The 14,908-nt window shown below is 42.2% G+C and overlaps 1 protein-coding gene across 1 annotated transcript in view; it reads left to right on the top strand.

Annotated features, from left to right (window-relative positions):
* Positions 1 to 304: 304 nt before the first annotated feature.
* Positions 305 to 14,908, top strand: part of LOC148927154 (uncharacterized) — a 29,998-nt gene continuing 15,394 nt past the window's right edge. Inside the window, exons 1-2 of the mRNA XM_089056504.1 lie at positions 305 to 888; positions 1,207 to 2,365. Of these exons, the coding sequence (XP_088912630.1) occupies positions 305 to 888; positions 1,207 to 2,365 (1,743 nt within the window). The remainder of the gene's footprint in view (positions 889 to 1,206; positions 2,366 to 14,908) is intronic.

Raw genomic sequence — 14,908 nt, 5'->3', positions numbered from 1 at the left:
GTGATTTGTTCTAAATATTTTAATCTCCAATTAATTAGCTATAATTTATTAGCTAGTTTCCTTTTATTAGTTAGTTTCCTTTTATTGTTAATCTCCAATTAATTAGCTATAATTTATTAGCTAGTTTCCTTTTATTAGTTAGTTTTCTTTTAAAGTCAACGTCAATGACTCTTTTAGGGTTTAGAATTCCTTCTTTAAATTAAGTTGTAATCCTCATTAGCCGTAATCTTAGATTTTGAGATGAATAGAAAACGGATCTTCGATCCCTCGCCCTGCGCACTCTGTGTCAGATGTTACCAGAGCCATGGCTGACGATTCCGTGGTAGGAAATCTTTGCGGACATGATCACGGCGATGGTCCTATGCCGATGAGAGATTGCTCGTTGTTGCGCCGTTTGGAGCAACTCTTTGATTTGAGTTTTGATACCATACAAATGCAGATTGAAGGGGTAAGAAGAAGGCTGGATTTCTTGGAAGTGGGTGTAGGCTCTACAGCCAGGACGGAAAGGATCAGACTGGAGGACGGTCGGCGTCTCCGTAGAGAGAGTCGAGTGGAGGTATCGTCTGAGTCAGAATCTGATGAATCGGGCCCATCAAGGCGCTCAAGACATTCAAAATCAATGACGAGATCAGGGGGTTCACGACGTCTTAATAGTGAAACTTCTGATGGGCTAGAGGAGAGTGTTAATGAATCTGCATTGATACGAAGAAATAATCGTATGAGGGATCTCCGTAAGGGACATGGTGGTGATCGTCATGTAGTAATGGAAAGGGATTGTGAAAGACCGAGGAAGCAAAGGACTCCACCGGGGTTTAGATTGAAGATTGACATTCCCACATTTGACGGGACACTAAATATTGAAGGTTTCTTAGATTGGGTCGCTGAAGTAGATACACTACAAAAAATTCTCCAATTAGTGACGGAAAAATTCATCACTAACAGTGAAATCTCTTCACTAAATAAATTAGTGCCAAATCAAGTTTCAGCAGATCTGTCACTAATAACTTGCCAGTAAAAATTTTAGTGACGGATTTTTCCATCACTAAAGTTACTATGACGGAAATAATAGACAATTTTATCACATTAGTGACGGAAAATCTGTCACTAATTATTGACTGACACTTTTTCGTCACTAATTCCGTCACTAATTGTTGAGCTATTGAATTATGAATTGAAAACGTCACTATTGCACGCCTTTTTTTGTAGTGATAGGTTCTTTGAGCATGCCGATGTCCAAGAGAAACAACGTGTCAGCATGGTTGCTTGTCATTTGAAAGGAGAGGCCTCTGCTTGGTGGGATCGGACGCTGCAAGAGCGTGAGAAACTTGGGAAGGCAAGAGTTTGTACTTGGTGGAAAATGAGAGGGATGCTAGTAGATGAATTTTTACCAATGGACTATGATCAAGTCTTGTTTCAACAGTACCAACGCTGCGCACAAGGAACTCGATCGGTGTACGAGTATACATGTGAGTTTAATCGTCTTACAACCAGGAATAAGTGTCCGGAAACCATGGCGCAAAAGGTGGCGCGATACCTTGATGGGTTGAAGCCCCGAATACGTAATAAGATCGGCATTCAGGCAATCCATTCTTTGAGGGATGCCGAACAAATGATTCAACAAAATTTGTTTAGAACCAATTCAGGAGGTGACAAGAGTAGGATGACGGGTCAGCCAAACAGCCAATCAGGCGGAGATGGGAGTAATCCAGTGAATGGTCCGGTGGTAAAGAGAGGGTATGGTGAATTCAATAAGGGTGCTCCGCATGTGGGTAACAAACCAAATACAAACCCAAATGCCCGACCATTTGGGGGTAAAAGTTTTCGTTGCGGGGAGACGGGTCACACATCAAATATGTGCCCGGGGAGACGCACTGTTAATATTCCTGGGAAGGAGATAGATGACGAGGAGTTAGACTTTTGTGAACCAGATGGAGATGACAATGATGATGATTGTGATGAAGAAGTTAAGCAATTGGCTGGAGTGTGTCAACGTCTACTAATCGCACCCAAAGTAGATGATGCTAACACTCAACGACATCAATTGTTTCGAACTAGAGGCACAATTGGAGGTCAACTTTATACCATGTTGGTGGATGGAGGGAGTATGGGGAACATCATTGCTGGTAAAGTGGCTCGAAAGCAGGGATTGAAATTTGAAACTCACCCACATCCGTACACGTTGGGCTTGATCACATCTGGAGCTGGTGGAATTAGAGTTGGGGAGCAATGTAAGGTACCATTTTCAATTGTAAATTATCCCGATGAAGTTATTTGTGATGTGGTAGAAGGATTAGATGTGTGCCATGTAATTCTTGGTAGACTGTGGCAATTTGATGTTAACTCTCGTAATGAGGGTATAACAAATGTATATTTGATAAGGCTAATTTTATGCATTGGTTATGGGGTTAAATTCAGTAGCTTTCTGAGTCTAACACAACTTTTAAGTCAGGTGTGTAGAAGAAACAACCACATCTAGGAAGGAAGAGAGGAAATCACCTGGTGAAGGAATATGGCGGGAAAGTGAGCAGAAGAATGAAAAAGTTACTAGACGGAGGAGATTTCTAGATGGAGGGCAAAAAGGAAAATACAAGAGAAGATTCTAGAAGATCAACTCCGTGCCTATAAATAAGAGCACGCAACACACCTGAAAGAGCTATCTCTCACTTTTGCTCTTAGCTCACTTTTCACACTTCTACACATACACTTGGGGGTTGCAGAATTCATGGGGTTGGGGTTCGTAGTTTGATCATCGTCGTGTACCACCGTCTCTACGTGAGGCGAAGAAACAATTAATGCTTTAAGTTTTAATTTTTGCTTTTGAAATCCCCGAGTCTTCGCCGTTCGAAGCTCGACCTTGTTTTATTGAATCGTTGTTGAATTCGTAATCGTTTAGCTATGGAGGTTTATGTTACGTTTTCGTATTATGTTTGCGTCGCTGGAGTGTTGTTCTGTTTACATCTCTGTTTTCGTCATGCATGCCTTCGTTATCTTTTCCTCTTCCTAGGTCTAGCTGTTAGAATAGATCATTTACATTTCCCGAGTCTAATAATTAAGTTCCCAACCCAAAGTTGCGTGGTAGCAGCCAACACCCTTTTCCAAAGTCTCTTAAATGCCTCCTTACGCTTCCATCTCTGGGATTCGATCCCTACTTCCTTATACTAGTTTTTAGTATCGTGAGTTGAGGGTTTTGAAACAGCAAAAGATTTTGTGCCCAAGGACCGAGGATTTCAAAGATTCACTGAGTTCCTAGACTCTGTGATCTAGCGGATTCTCTGGATCTGAGAAGTTTGACCAATATTTCAAGTACACACAACGATAAAACTGGACTTTCAAATGGCGTCGTTGTCGGGGATGGATGGCGTAGTTTGTGTGAGTGCTTAGAGATTTTGGCGTATATAGTTTTAATTTCCTTTTTGTTTTTCTTTCTTTTCAGTTTATGAGCAGAGGCTCACGGTTTGGAAACTGGAGTAACTCGTCTGGGTCAAGGAACGCTCAATTCAAGTGGCAAGTTAAGGAGTCAACATCCACAGTCACCACCGGATCGGGGTTAAGACAGGAGATCCATTTCCGTTGGGTTAAGACAGTGACAAAGATTGGAATTTCTCAGGCAGAGAGGACCCCAAGTCGTCATCAGAAACAGAGTACTCAGAAACAGAGGAGAAAGCAGTCGGTGACATGGCAAACTTAGTAGATCCTGATCCTGAGATCGGTTCGCTCACTGCACATCTAGATGGCAAACCGGCTCATGCTATTGTCTAAAATCAGCATAAAAGGTCCATCGACATAAAGACGAACGTGCTAGGTGTTTTACCCACTTTTCCAGGGCGAAGGAATAGTGTCCATACGAGTTCCTGAACGAGTTCAGCAAGTTATGCAGCATCCAGAAGAGGCCAAATGATGCAACGGAGGAGGACTATCGCCTACTCGCATTCCCGTTCACTTTGAAAGTAGAAGCCAACACATGGTTGTTAAGGCTGCCACCGGACTCAATTCATACCTGGAAGGATTTTAAGTTGGAAGTTCTGGATTACTTCTTTCCTTCGAACAAAACCAATGCCCTTAAGAAAGAGAGTCAGGAGTGCAAGTGAAGCTGAGTCGCTACTACAACTTTTTGTGTTTAGACTGTGTGCTCAGAAAGGAATAACAAGGCTCCTAGGTCCAGCGAATCCACTAGATTACAGGGTCTAGGAACTCACGGATCGTTGGAAGATCTCGGTCATCGGACACAAAATATCGCTTCAAAAACCCTCAACCACGTATACTAAAATTAGCACAGGGAAGTAGGGATCGATCCTGAATGCGTAATTAAACATGCTCAAGGATTCAGGACTATTTTTGGGTTGGCTGCTGCCCCGCATTTTTGGGTTGAGGAAATTAAACTAAACTTGGAGTGAAATCTGCTACGCTAACAGCTAGATCTAGGCTGAACAGAAATCATGCATATAACTGGAAAAACGAGACAGTCACTAGATCTAAGAAACTATTTTCTAAATTACCTAGACCTGGGAAATGAATTGACGGTGGAGACCATTTGCTGAAAAGGTGAAGTACTAACTAACGGCGACATCATCTTCTCCAACAATTTGCATAAAATTTGAGTAGAAACAGAGATGGAAAGTGGATCAAAAACGAAGCAGACTGAATTTAAAAACAATTAAACGAAGAACAATTAAAACTAAGCAGATCTGCGACTACTAGACGAAGTAAAATGAAAAGAGAGCAAAAGTGTTCGAAATTCATGCACAACTTGATTCCCCTGTTCAGATCCAACCTCGGATGCTAAATCCACTCCGGATCCAAGCATCCGAACAAAGTCCGAGCAAAAGTATATCCATAGCTACAGATTCGCCAAACAACCACAGATCAACAACAACAACACAAATCCACAACCTATTCCCAGATCAAGCACAGAATTATCCAAAACAGAGAATAACATTCAACTTCCGAAATTAAACCTCAAAACACAGAATCAACGTAAATCAGCACAAAATAAAATCATGACATAAACTAAATGCATAGATAATCGATAAGTAGCCAACAAACAACCCAATCGACTTCCAAAACGTTGAAGTTCGACGGAATAAAAGTGCAGAAAAAGTGAATGTAAACTGATTGTTTCTTCGCCCTCCGTGAGGACGGTGTTACCACTAGCTTTTGCCGAAGATGAACCCCTAGAAACCCTTAACTATCCCAGAATTCTCATTTTTACCTAGTGTGTGTGTGAGTGTGTGAGCTGAGAGCAAAATCCTCTTTTGCGTGTGCTACATACTCTTCTATATATAGGCGTAGAAGTGGGTCCAGCGAGGTATGAATAGTCTTTGTTGCCCTCAGCTATTGATTTCCTTCGTCTAGCCATTTTTTTCTCTTCAACTCTGCTCACTTTCCTTCATTTTCCTTCGCTAGTCCATTGCCTCCAGCTCTTCCTGGATCTAGCGATTCGTTCACACAGCTGGCTTAAAAACTGCGTTAGACCCAGTAAAATAAAGTGTTTTTCACCACATAACCGATGCATGAAATTAGCCTTATCAGCAAGCAAGACTACGATGAGTCTTTGAGTCAGTATTGGTCTCGATTTAAGGGATTACTCGATGCTTGCCTCAACCACAGAATGATGGAGGCCGAAACGGGGAAATTTCTCGAGCGGGGGGAATTTCACTAAGAATAAAGCAAGTGAAGCATGAGAAACCCTTGGGAGGTTGATCGATGCAAAGAAGGCTTATGATAACCCATGTACTCTTATGGGAAGAAGCTCAACAAATGCAGTGAAAGAGTAGGAAGGAGAAGGGGTTGGAGACAGAATAGATCGATTGGAGAAGGCACTTCTAAGCGCAATTGAAAAGAAGAATTCCCCTGTCTCGCAGGAGAAAGAGAAGTTGCCAGGTCGAGAAGAAAATCAACTCCAACTCTATTATGGTCCGTCAACTGATGGAGAATTCCAAGCCCAGGTGAACGCTGTGGGAAATTGGAATCAGAATAACCAGAATACAAGCTGGGACGAGTGGAAGATTAAAGAGGCCCCATGGAGAGACAACCTCTGTTTCAGATGGGCTGACGGGAACCAACAGCTTCAACTTCAGTATCCTGGTCCAACTGAGAACCAACAGAATTGGCCTTACCGGAATCAAGAAGGGCCGCAACACAACTCGAACTGGTCAGGGAGGAGTCAAGAAGGGCAAAATGACTGGGGCTACCGAACTCAAGGAGACCAGCCTAATTGGGGCAATTGGAACCAGAATAACCAAGGAAGTTCCTATGTGCTACCACACCAGAGAAATACCACCGGGAATAATCAGAACTTCCAGCCTAACCACCAAGGGAATCAAGGGTCAGGAAACCAACATAACAACATTCAGGGAGGTCAAGGGAACTTCCGCCAGGATCAGGGGAGTGGACCGAACCATCGTCAAGGATCAAGTTCCAACCAGCCCAACTATAGACCCCAGAGGAATCTAGATGACATGGTGCATGACCTAGTCAACTCTCAACAACATATGCAGAATCACATGCAATCCAACAATGACGTGGTGCATAAACTTCAGGATACACAGCAGGAGCAGAAGGCTGCATTGGCCATGTTGGCTAAGCAAATGTTTCAGATCGCTACTTCATTGAGTGAAATGCGAGGGAATGAAGGAAGGATACCAGCCTCGATGAAATCACCCGACATGGCAAACATTAGTCAGATTACTCTGAGATCAGGGCGTGGCTATGAAGGTCTATTGATGAAAGATGATGAGGATGTACCCCCCGTGATAAGCAAGGAGAAGGAAAGTTTGGTCCCTGACCAAAGAAGTACTGAGATAAGGAGCATCAGAGTAGAGGACGGTCTTCAAAAAGATGATTTGGAAAAACCGCGACCCCGGGCTGATCCATTTTTCCTAGACCCAGAGCCAGAGGTGGAGAGTGAAGAGGTAAGGAGGGAAAGTGGAGAGCCTTCAGCTGGAGGTTCATTGAAACGCATGAAGCCGTTTCCATACCGAGGGGAAGCTAAAAAGAAGTAGGATGATACCGAGGACTTCATAGAGACTTTTGGCAAATTGGAGATCAACCTGCTGTTTCTGCAGGCTCTTAAGTTGTCTACCTTTAGCAAGTTCATCAAAGAATTCATTGTTGGGAAAACCAAGCCTGATGGGAAGATAGTGATTGGAGAAAATGTGTCAGCTGTGATACAGAAGAAGAGAATGCCTTCAAAATGCACAGACCCAAGTATGTTTACCTTACCTATTTCTTTGGATGACATAAAAATTTAACATACTATGTGTGATCTAGGAGCGTCAACAAATGTTTTACTGATGCACTCTTTTTTAGCACTAAATAAACCTGCAAGTATACAGAGTATATATAGTATAGCTAAAGGTCGGTACCGGATATCGAACACGGGGAAGGAAAACACGGATTGTCTATCTTCTACTAAGACTCAATTACTATCTGGAAGAATGAAAGGTTTTGAAAGCTTTTTGAAAACAGAAAAAAATGAAAGGCAAATAACAACTAACTGCAAATAAAACACATAGATAAAATATAGAGATAATGGAATTCCAAGAATGTGTGTGTGTTCACAGTTATGGTTATACAAATTCCAAACTACAATACCCTAGCACAGTTATTACTTTGATAGGACGAGTCGCCTAGCTTATGCTCATGCGATACAAACGTTGATTACAAGATTAGGGTTGTCAATCCTAACACGTAACTCCAAAAAGTTCCTAAGACCCTTGAAAAGTCCTCACTCTCAATTAACAGTGCTGTGTTAAGGAAAGCTAACTGTAGCGTCTACTAAGTGAACCTAACTCGCTAGAACTATCTCACAGTTATGAACCAAGTTGTATTAAATCATACAAGATTGTGTCACTCAATCATGCAGCATCAGAATTACTTAGGGAAGAAACAAAGTAAAAACAAAATGGATATTAAATAGAAAATTGAAATTGTATAACCAAAGTTGTTGCTAACATATCCCTAGAATCCTATGAGTTTAGTTACACATGATGAAATAAGCTAAACACATAGATTGAAGGGAACACAATTGGAACATAAAACTAAAGCAAATAAAATCCGTAGGTTGAATCCTTGTCGTTCTTGATGTTCTTGAAATCCTTCTCCAACTCCTTGCACAAGTGAAGTACTCTAGCTTTTGATCTCTATGAATTATTTTGCAAGTAGACCAAATAATGGCCTTAAAACAGTGCAAAATCCGAGCGTATCAACTCTCCCAAACTTATATTTTTGTTTGTCCTCGAACAAAACAATAAATACACAAAAATAGACGCACGGAATGCACAAGGACTAGACGTCATAATTGCCTCAAAAAATGAATGAACAGATTAAGCATGTATTAACGCAATCAAATCAAGTAAGGCTTATTAGTGCACTTTCATTACTAACTCGTGGAAAACCTTGAATTCATGCACTCATATGTGGCAAACTTCCAAAGATGAGAAGTGTTCTCTCACTCTCAAAGTGTATAAAGGTAATGTGGATAAGCACTCAAATCATGCATCATGCAAAGTTTACCAAAGGCTTGCTCAAAGTCTAATCCCTCCTCTACTAGATGTGATTAAGCATCAAAAGTTGGAAAGGTCTTTATTTTTTATTGTAATGTAGGCTCTTTGGTAGGTGAGGAATATTTGGCTAAAAAGTGACTAAAAATAAAAATATCCCAAGTAGAGTAAGAATAACTCCACTTTTCTAATAATCCCAAGACACTTTTAACACTTTATTTTCTCCTTCAACTCACTTTCCAATCCTTTGATTTCTTTTTTTTTTCTTTTGACTACCTTTCACATTTTTTTTCTTTTTCCTTTTTCTTTCTAACCTTTCTTTCTTTTTCATACGCATCATTTCTAAGATTAAGCACATATTTGGAATTTTTCTCAATTTCGCATCTTGCATTTTCTTTACATTAAGCACATTACTTTTATAATTTTCTTTCTTATCTCTCCAATTCCTTTACAAAAGGTATAGAAACTATACTAACCCAAGGAATTGTCCCCATTATTTTGGCTTCCAAAGAAAAGGCTTAAAGGCTCAAAATTGGCTCCAAAGGGTAAAATTTTGAAAATTTGAGATAGTCAAAAATTTTGGGTAAAAGTAGGCTAGAAAAGATGGTCAATCATCCTCCTAAATCAAATTAAACACTATGTAAATTTAGGCAAGACTAAGAGCAAGTTCTAGAAACATATAGACGAGTACAGATAAATAACACAAGAAGGAAATTAAGGCTCAAATCCTCACAAGGTATAAGCATGAATCAAGGCAAACAAGCAATTCATTAATTATGCACCTTTTCACCAAACCATCAAATCAAAACGTTAAGCCATACTTAAACATAGATGGAATGTAATATCATTGGCAACTCGGTCTAAAGTGTGTCCATAAGCATGCGTGTTTCTAAGTTCTTCATGTTAAGTTCACGACATGGATTCAAGAAAACATTTTTAGAACACAAAATTCTCTTACGGGGTTTTGAAAAAAAACAAAAACAAAAAACTTTAAAACAAAAAGAAAACCCTAAAACAAAAACCTAAACTCACGGTCCACCACTTCATCCCCCCAAACTCGAGTCCGGCGGCGATGGCCCTCCACTTCCACTTCTTCTTCTTCTTTGCGATGTTGGGGCGGCAGTGGCGGCGGCACTCCACTATCTTGGGCATGCGAGTGCTCCCCTTCCTCATTATAGTGATCAATGGCCTCATAAGTGGAGTCATCGTCGGCCTCAAAGACGGGGATACGAGCCGGAATATTTCTCTTCCTAAACTCCCCATTGATGGGGTTGGCCTCAATGGCTCTTCCGTGGGCTGGAGTGTCGAGCTTCCAATTGACTTGGTTTGCCCAAACGTCGACATTGGTCAATTGCGGGATCGGAATGGGGAAGTGATCCCCTGCCACTTGCGAGAAAAATCCTTGACCCCAATAGTCGGTCTTCAACAATCCCACCGAGAAGAGCACCTCATAAGTGATAAAGCGCTCCCCGCCATCTTCCGTCAATCCGACGAAAGATATGTCCAAGTGTTCGGCAATCGCCGTGATCAAGCCCCCACAACATATAATCCGGTCCACATAGAGAGTGAAGAGGGTTCCATAGTCGAATCCCTTCTTGTTGAGAAGACACCAAATCACATTGAGCTCCGTTTAGGAGACACTTCCCCCATCGACCCTAGCAAACATGAGTTGGGTCATAGCACGGTGGAGGTACCTCAAAACGAGGTTGTGAATCGATGAAGACTTGGCATAGCCCGCGGCGTGCTTGTGCTCATTCGTCATCGCACCCCAAACCTCGTAAAAATCATAGTCGTTGTCTTCCTCGGGGTTGGGGTCGAAGCAATGGAACACTCCACTAAGCTCGTCCATGGTAAGCGAGTGCCAACGGTTGCCTAGGCGGAAGTCAATGCTAAGCGGGACATTTTTACGGCGATCCTTGGTGACCTTCAATGAGCTAAGAAACTCAAGAGTATACTTCCTAAATGACGGCCAGTTCCTCTGGAACATGTAGCTGAGACCGTTACCGTCACCTATGTCGCACAACGCCCAAAAGTCATCCGCGATCCCCAAAGTTTGGAGAGGGAGATCGTGGGGGTATCTCGAGGGCGTTGTCTCTCTCGCCGATACCTTCTTCCACATAGCCTTTTGCTCATCCGTGGCAAGGCTAATGCCATAGTTCTTCGCATTCTCGGGTTTTCCCTTTGATCCCATTATCCTCCAAAAGAAAATTTATATTCTTAAAAAGAATACCAACAAATAGGCAATCAAAGGGTCCCTCAAACTTGCACTCAATATAACTAAAAACCAAGAATCAATATTCATGTGCAAGTTTGTGTATCATAGCATCCTATAGGGTAGCATGTAAACATGTAGAGCAATAATCAACCAAAATAGGACACTTTAATCCATCCCCCAACGTGAATTCATCCCCCATGCAGAGATGTATCAACAATATATCAATACTAATCAACAATCTCTTAGAAAGTCACAAGTATTGCAATTCATGGTAGTAATAATAGCCTCACAATGCTATGAACATGATTACAACATATTATCAAGTATAAACAAGAGGGGGTCACTATTCACCAAGCTTCAATTCACCACCCATAACACAAATTAACCATGGAAATTCAAAAATAAGCACACACAATCATCTCTAATAATAGAATAAGAGTTTTTATTGAACAATTCATCCAATACATACCAAATTCCATGAAAGAATTAAAGCAAAACTCAGAAATTGAGTGTATGATTCATACCTTGTGTTGATGAGAATTGTAGGAGAAGAACTCTAAACCTGGAGAGAATTGAGGGAATGAGAGTGTGAGTGTGTGAATTCGGTGATTTATAAAGGTGGGGGTTGTGTGCAAGGAAGGAATTTGAGAAGGAATGGGAAAAGGAATGGAAAACATGCCTTATATTGAACCATTCACGTCTCTGGACTGCGTGCGGCGGTCTCCGCGTGATGCGTGGCGTGCCGCCACACGGGCCTTCGTAAAACGGTGCTTCCCGGCGGGCCGCCACGGCCCACACAACGGTTTCTCTGGCCCGCCCTAGACCCGACCTATCCTGTACATGCGGACACATGTGTGGCGACCGCCATGTTAAGTGCGGTGACCGCCACTCGTTAAATTTTATTTTTTAAAAAAACGAAACTAAGGTAAAGAACAAAAACGAAAAAGAAATTGGGGTGCCTCCCAACAAACGCTTTTGTTTTTAGTCGTTAGCTCGACTTGAAGTGGCCCACTAATTAGGCGGATCAGCGACCCGAGTGTTGAAAACTGGCATAGGGAGCAACTTGGTCCCTAGCTTCTTCCACCACTTGTATTTCCCTTTATTGGTTTTGATAACATATATCTCAGGGTCTTCCCTGGGTGCTTTCTTCTTCTTTTGCTTCTTCTTCTGCGGAACAGAGGTAGGGGAGTTAGGGTCGTCCTTTTTGGGAAAACGTCTGACCTGGTTGACAATGTAAATAGTGGAGGTAGAAGGATCCTCCACTTCAAATGGGTCTTGGGGCTTGGTCAAGTCCGTGACCATGATTGCCCTGCACTGCCGTTCCATCTTCACCCGCTTTGCCTCATCAAACTTGAGCATCACGCTCTCGATCTTATAGGTGGAGTGACTATAGTTGTCACTAATTGTGATCTCACCACGACCTACATCAATCAAAGCTTTGCAAGTGACTAGAAAATCTCTCCCTAAGATTAGAGGGACATTCTTGTCTACTTTCATGCCAAGCACAATAAAATCAGCAGGGAAAATGAAATCGTCAACCATCACTAAGACATCCTCAATCATACCTATTGTTTTGATTAACGAATTGTCGGCCAACCTTAGTGTCACGTCTGAAGTTTTGAGCGGCCCGATGTTGAGCTTTTCGTAGTACTTCAGTGGCATGAGATTGAGGGATGACCCTAGATCGCACTGGGCCTTGTCAACTTTCCCTTCTCCAATCTGGCATCTGATAATGAACTGGCCTGGGTCTCTCTGCTTCACCGCCCTCTCCTTCTGGATGTTCTCGCTACAATGATGCGGTAGCTTAAGGTCGGCTTTTGTTGGCTTTTTCTTCCTCATCACCGCCTCCCTTAGAAGCTTTGCGTATTTGGGGATTTCCTGCAGCGATTCAACTAAAGGAATGTTAGTATGAACCTTACAAAACATGTTCAAGAAGTGTTTGAACTGCTCTTCGAGCTTAAACTTCCTCTTTGGCTGAAAAGAGAACACAATCCCATCGTGCCGCACGAGTCCCTGCTGAGTAGATGGTTCTGCCGTCTCAGTGGCGGTTTGCCACGGGCTGTGTGGTAGTCCGCCGGCGGTCTGGCAGACTTTATTCGGTGGATAAGCGGCGGCCCGCCGCTGTGGTTGCGGCAGTCCGCCGGTGTCTGGGCAGTCCCCAGATTTCTGTTTCGCCAACCATTTCTTGTTGATGTCTTCCACTCGTGCGGCTGCCTTCGCCTTGTCCTCATCTAACTTCTTTTGGATTTGCTTCATTTGAGTGTTGATGTTTGCTAGGCAGTTGAGATCGCGTTCATTCTTTGCTCGAGGTTGTTTATTCTAGCTTCAACCACTCCGATCTTGGCATCATTAACTTTTCTGTGTTATGTAATCACTTCCAAGATCCTCGTGATTCCTTGATCATACTTCTCATCCTTTTTGATTGGTTCAACTACTCCTCCCTTCCTAACGTTAAATCCTACATGGGGTTGTAAGAAATTATTGTTAGAATAGGAAAGGTTTGGATGAGGTCGGTTTCCAATGTAATTGTTGAAATTACCGCCCCCTGATTAGGGCGATAATTGTTGTTGTAATTTCTGTTGGAACCGTCTCCTTGCATATAGTTGATTTCCTCCACTATTGGGGCAGGGGCTTCGGGTTTAGAGACCGCTATGATGGAGGTTGGTGGAATCGGATCCTCCTTCCTCGATGTGTCCATTTGGTCTACCCTAACCTTGAGCTCGGCCAGTTCCTTCGCAAAAGAGCTCTCCTCGGCCTCTTCGATTGCAGCTATCCTCTTCATGTTGTGCCTTTCTTTCAACCACCCCTTGCTGTTGGTGGCAAAATTCCTCGATTACTGCCATGGCATCTTCACTTGACCTTCTCAAGAAACCTCCGCTTGCCCCTGAATCCAACATAGCACAAATTTTTTCGTTAAATCCATTATAAAGGATTCCTACCTGGTGGTCCACGGTAAAACCGTGATTAGGGCATTTTTGGAGGAGAGCTTTGAAACGAGCAAATGCCTCATAAAGGGGCTCGTCATGGCCTTGGATGAATTGAAAGATTTCGCTCTTCAACTTCAAGATAGTGCCTGGCGGGTAATACTTGTCGAGGAAGGTAGCTACGATGTCTTTCCATGTGGAAACCTTCTCTGAGGGTATACACTCAAACCACTCTTTAGCGGAATTAGTTAATGAAAACGAAAGAGTCTTACCCTTATGGCATCGTCGTCGACACCATTTAACTTGAGTGTGTTTGCGATTTCCACAAATTTGGAGAGATGGTGGCTGGCGTCCTCTGCGGCTCTACCTGTAAAAGGAGTTTGCTCGACCCTTTGTATAAGGGTCATGCGTAACTCGAAACTGTTAGCATCAATATGAGGACCTTCGGGAAAAGTAATCATATTCCCATGATTGAACATGTTCATCACGGGTAGTATTTCTTTGTTCTTCTTTTCCAGCGCCTCTTAGGCTGCCCTTTCCGCATCTCTCTCGTCTATCAACATCTGGACCATCTCCTGCAGCTTTTCGAGATCCGTTTTGTCACCCATTGATCCTGATCCTTTTTCACTCCTTATTCTCCTACGAGTTCTTTCAACTTCTAAATCGAGCAGTTCTAGGCTGTCCTTCCCAGAGCGCGTTCACATACAAAACCTGCAAGAATAAAAAACAAAAACAAATTAAAACTAAAAATAAAAGCAGAAAGCAATTAAAATCCGAAGTAGTAAAATTATTGTCTTCCCTGGCAACGGCGCCATAAACTTGATACACTCTTTTTTAGCACTAAATAAACCTGCAAGTATACAGAGTATATATAGTATAGCTAAAGGTCAGTACTGAATATCGAACACGGACTGCTTTTTGAAAGCTTTTTGAAAACAGAAAACAATGAAAGGCAAATAACAACTAACTGCAAATAAAACACAGAGATAAAATATAGAGATAAGGGAATTCCAGGGATGTGTGTTCAAAGTTATGGTTATACAAATTCCAAACTACAATACCCTAGCACAGTTATTACTTTGATAGGACGAGTCGCTTAGCTTATGCTCATGCGATACAAACGTTGATTACAAGATTAGGGTTGTCAATCCTAACACGTAACTCCAAAAAGTTCCTAAGACCCTTGAAAAGTTCTCACTCTCAATTAACAGTGCCATTTTAAGGGAAGCTAACTGTAGCGTCTACTAAGTGAACCTAACTCGCTAGAA

Source organism: Salvia hispanica, chromosome 4, assembly GCF_029641045.1.
Source record: "Salvia hispanica isolate PSC_SH4W2 chromosome 4, Shi_PSC_v1, whole genome shotgun sequence".
NCBI lineage: Eukaryota > Viridiplantae > Streptophyta > Magnoliopsida > Lamiales > Lamiaceae > Salvia > Salvia hispanica.
Note: the sequence above shows the minus strand (reverse complement) of the source record. Positions and strands in the feature narration are given on the sequence as shown.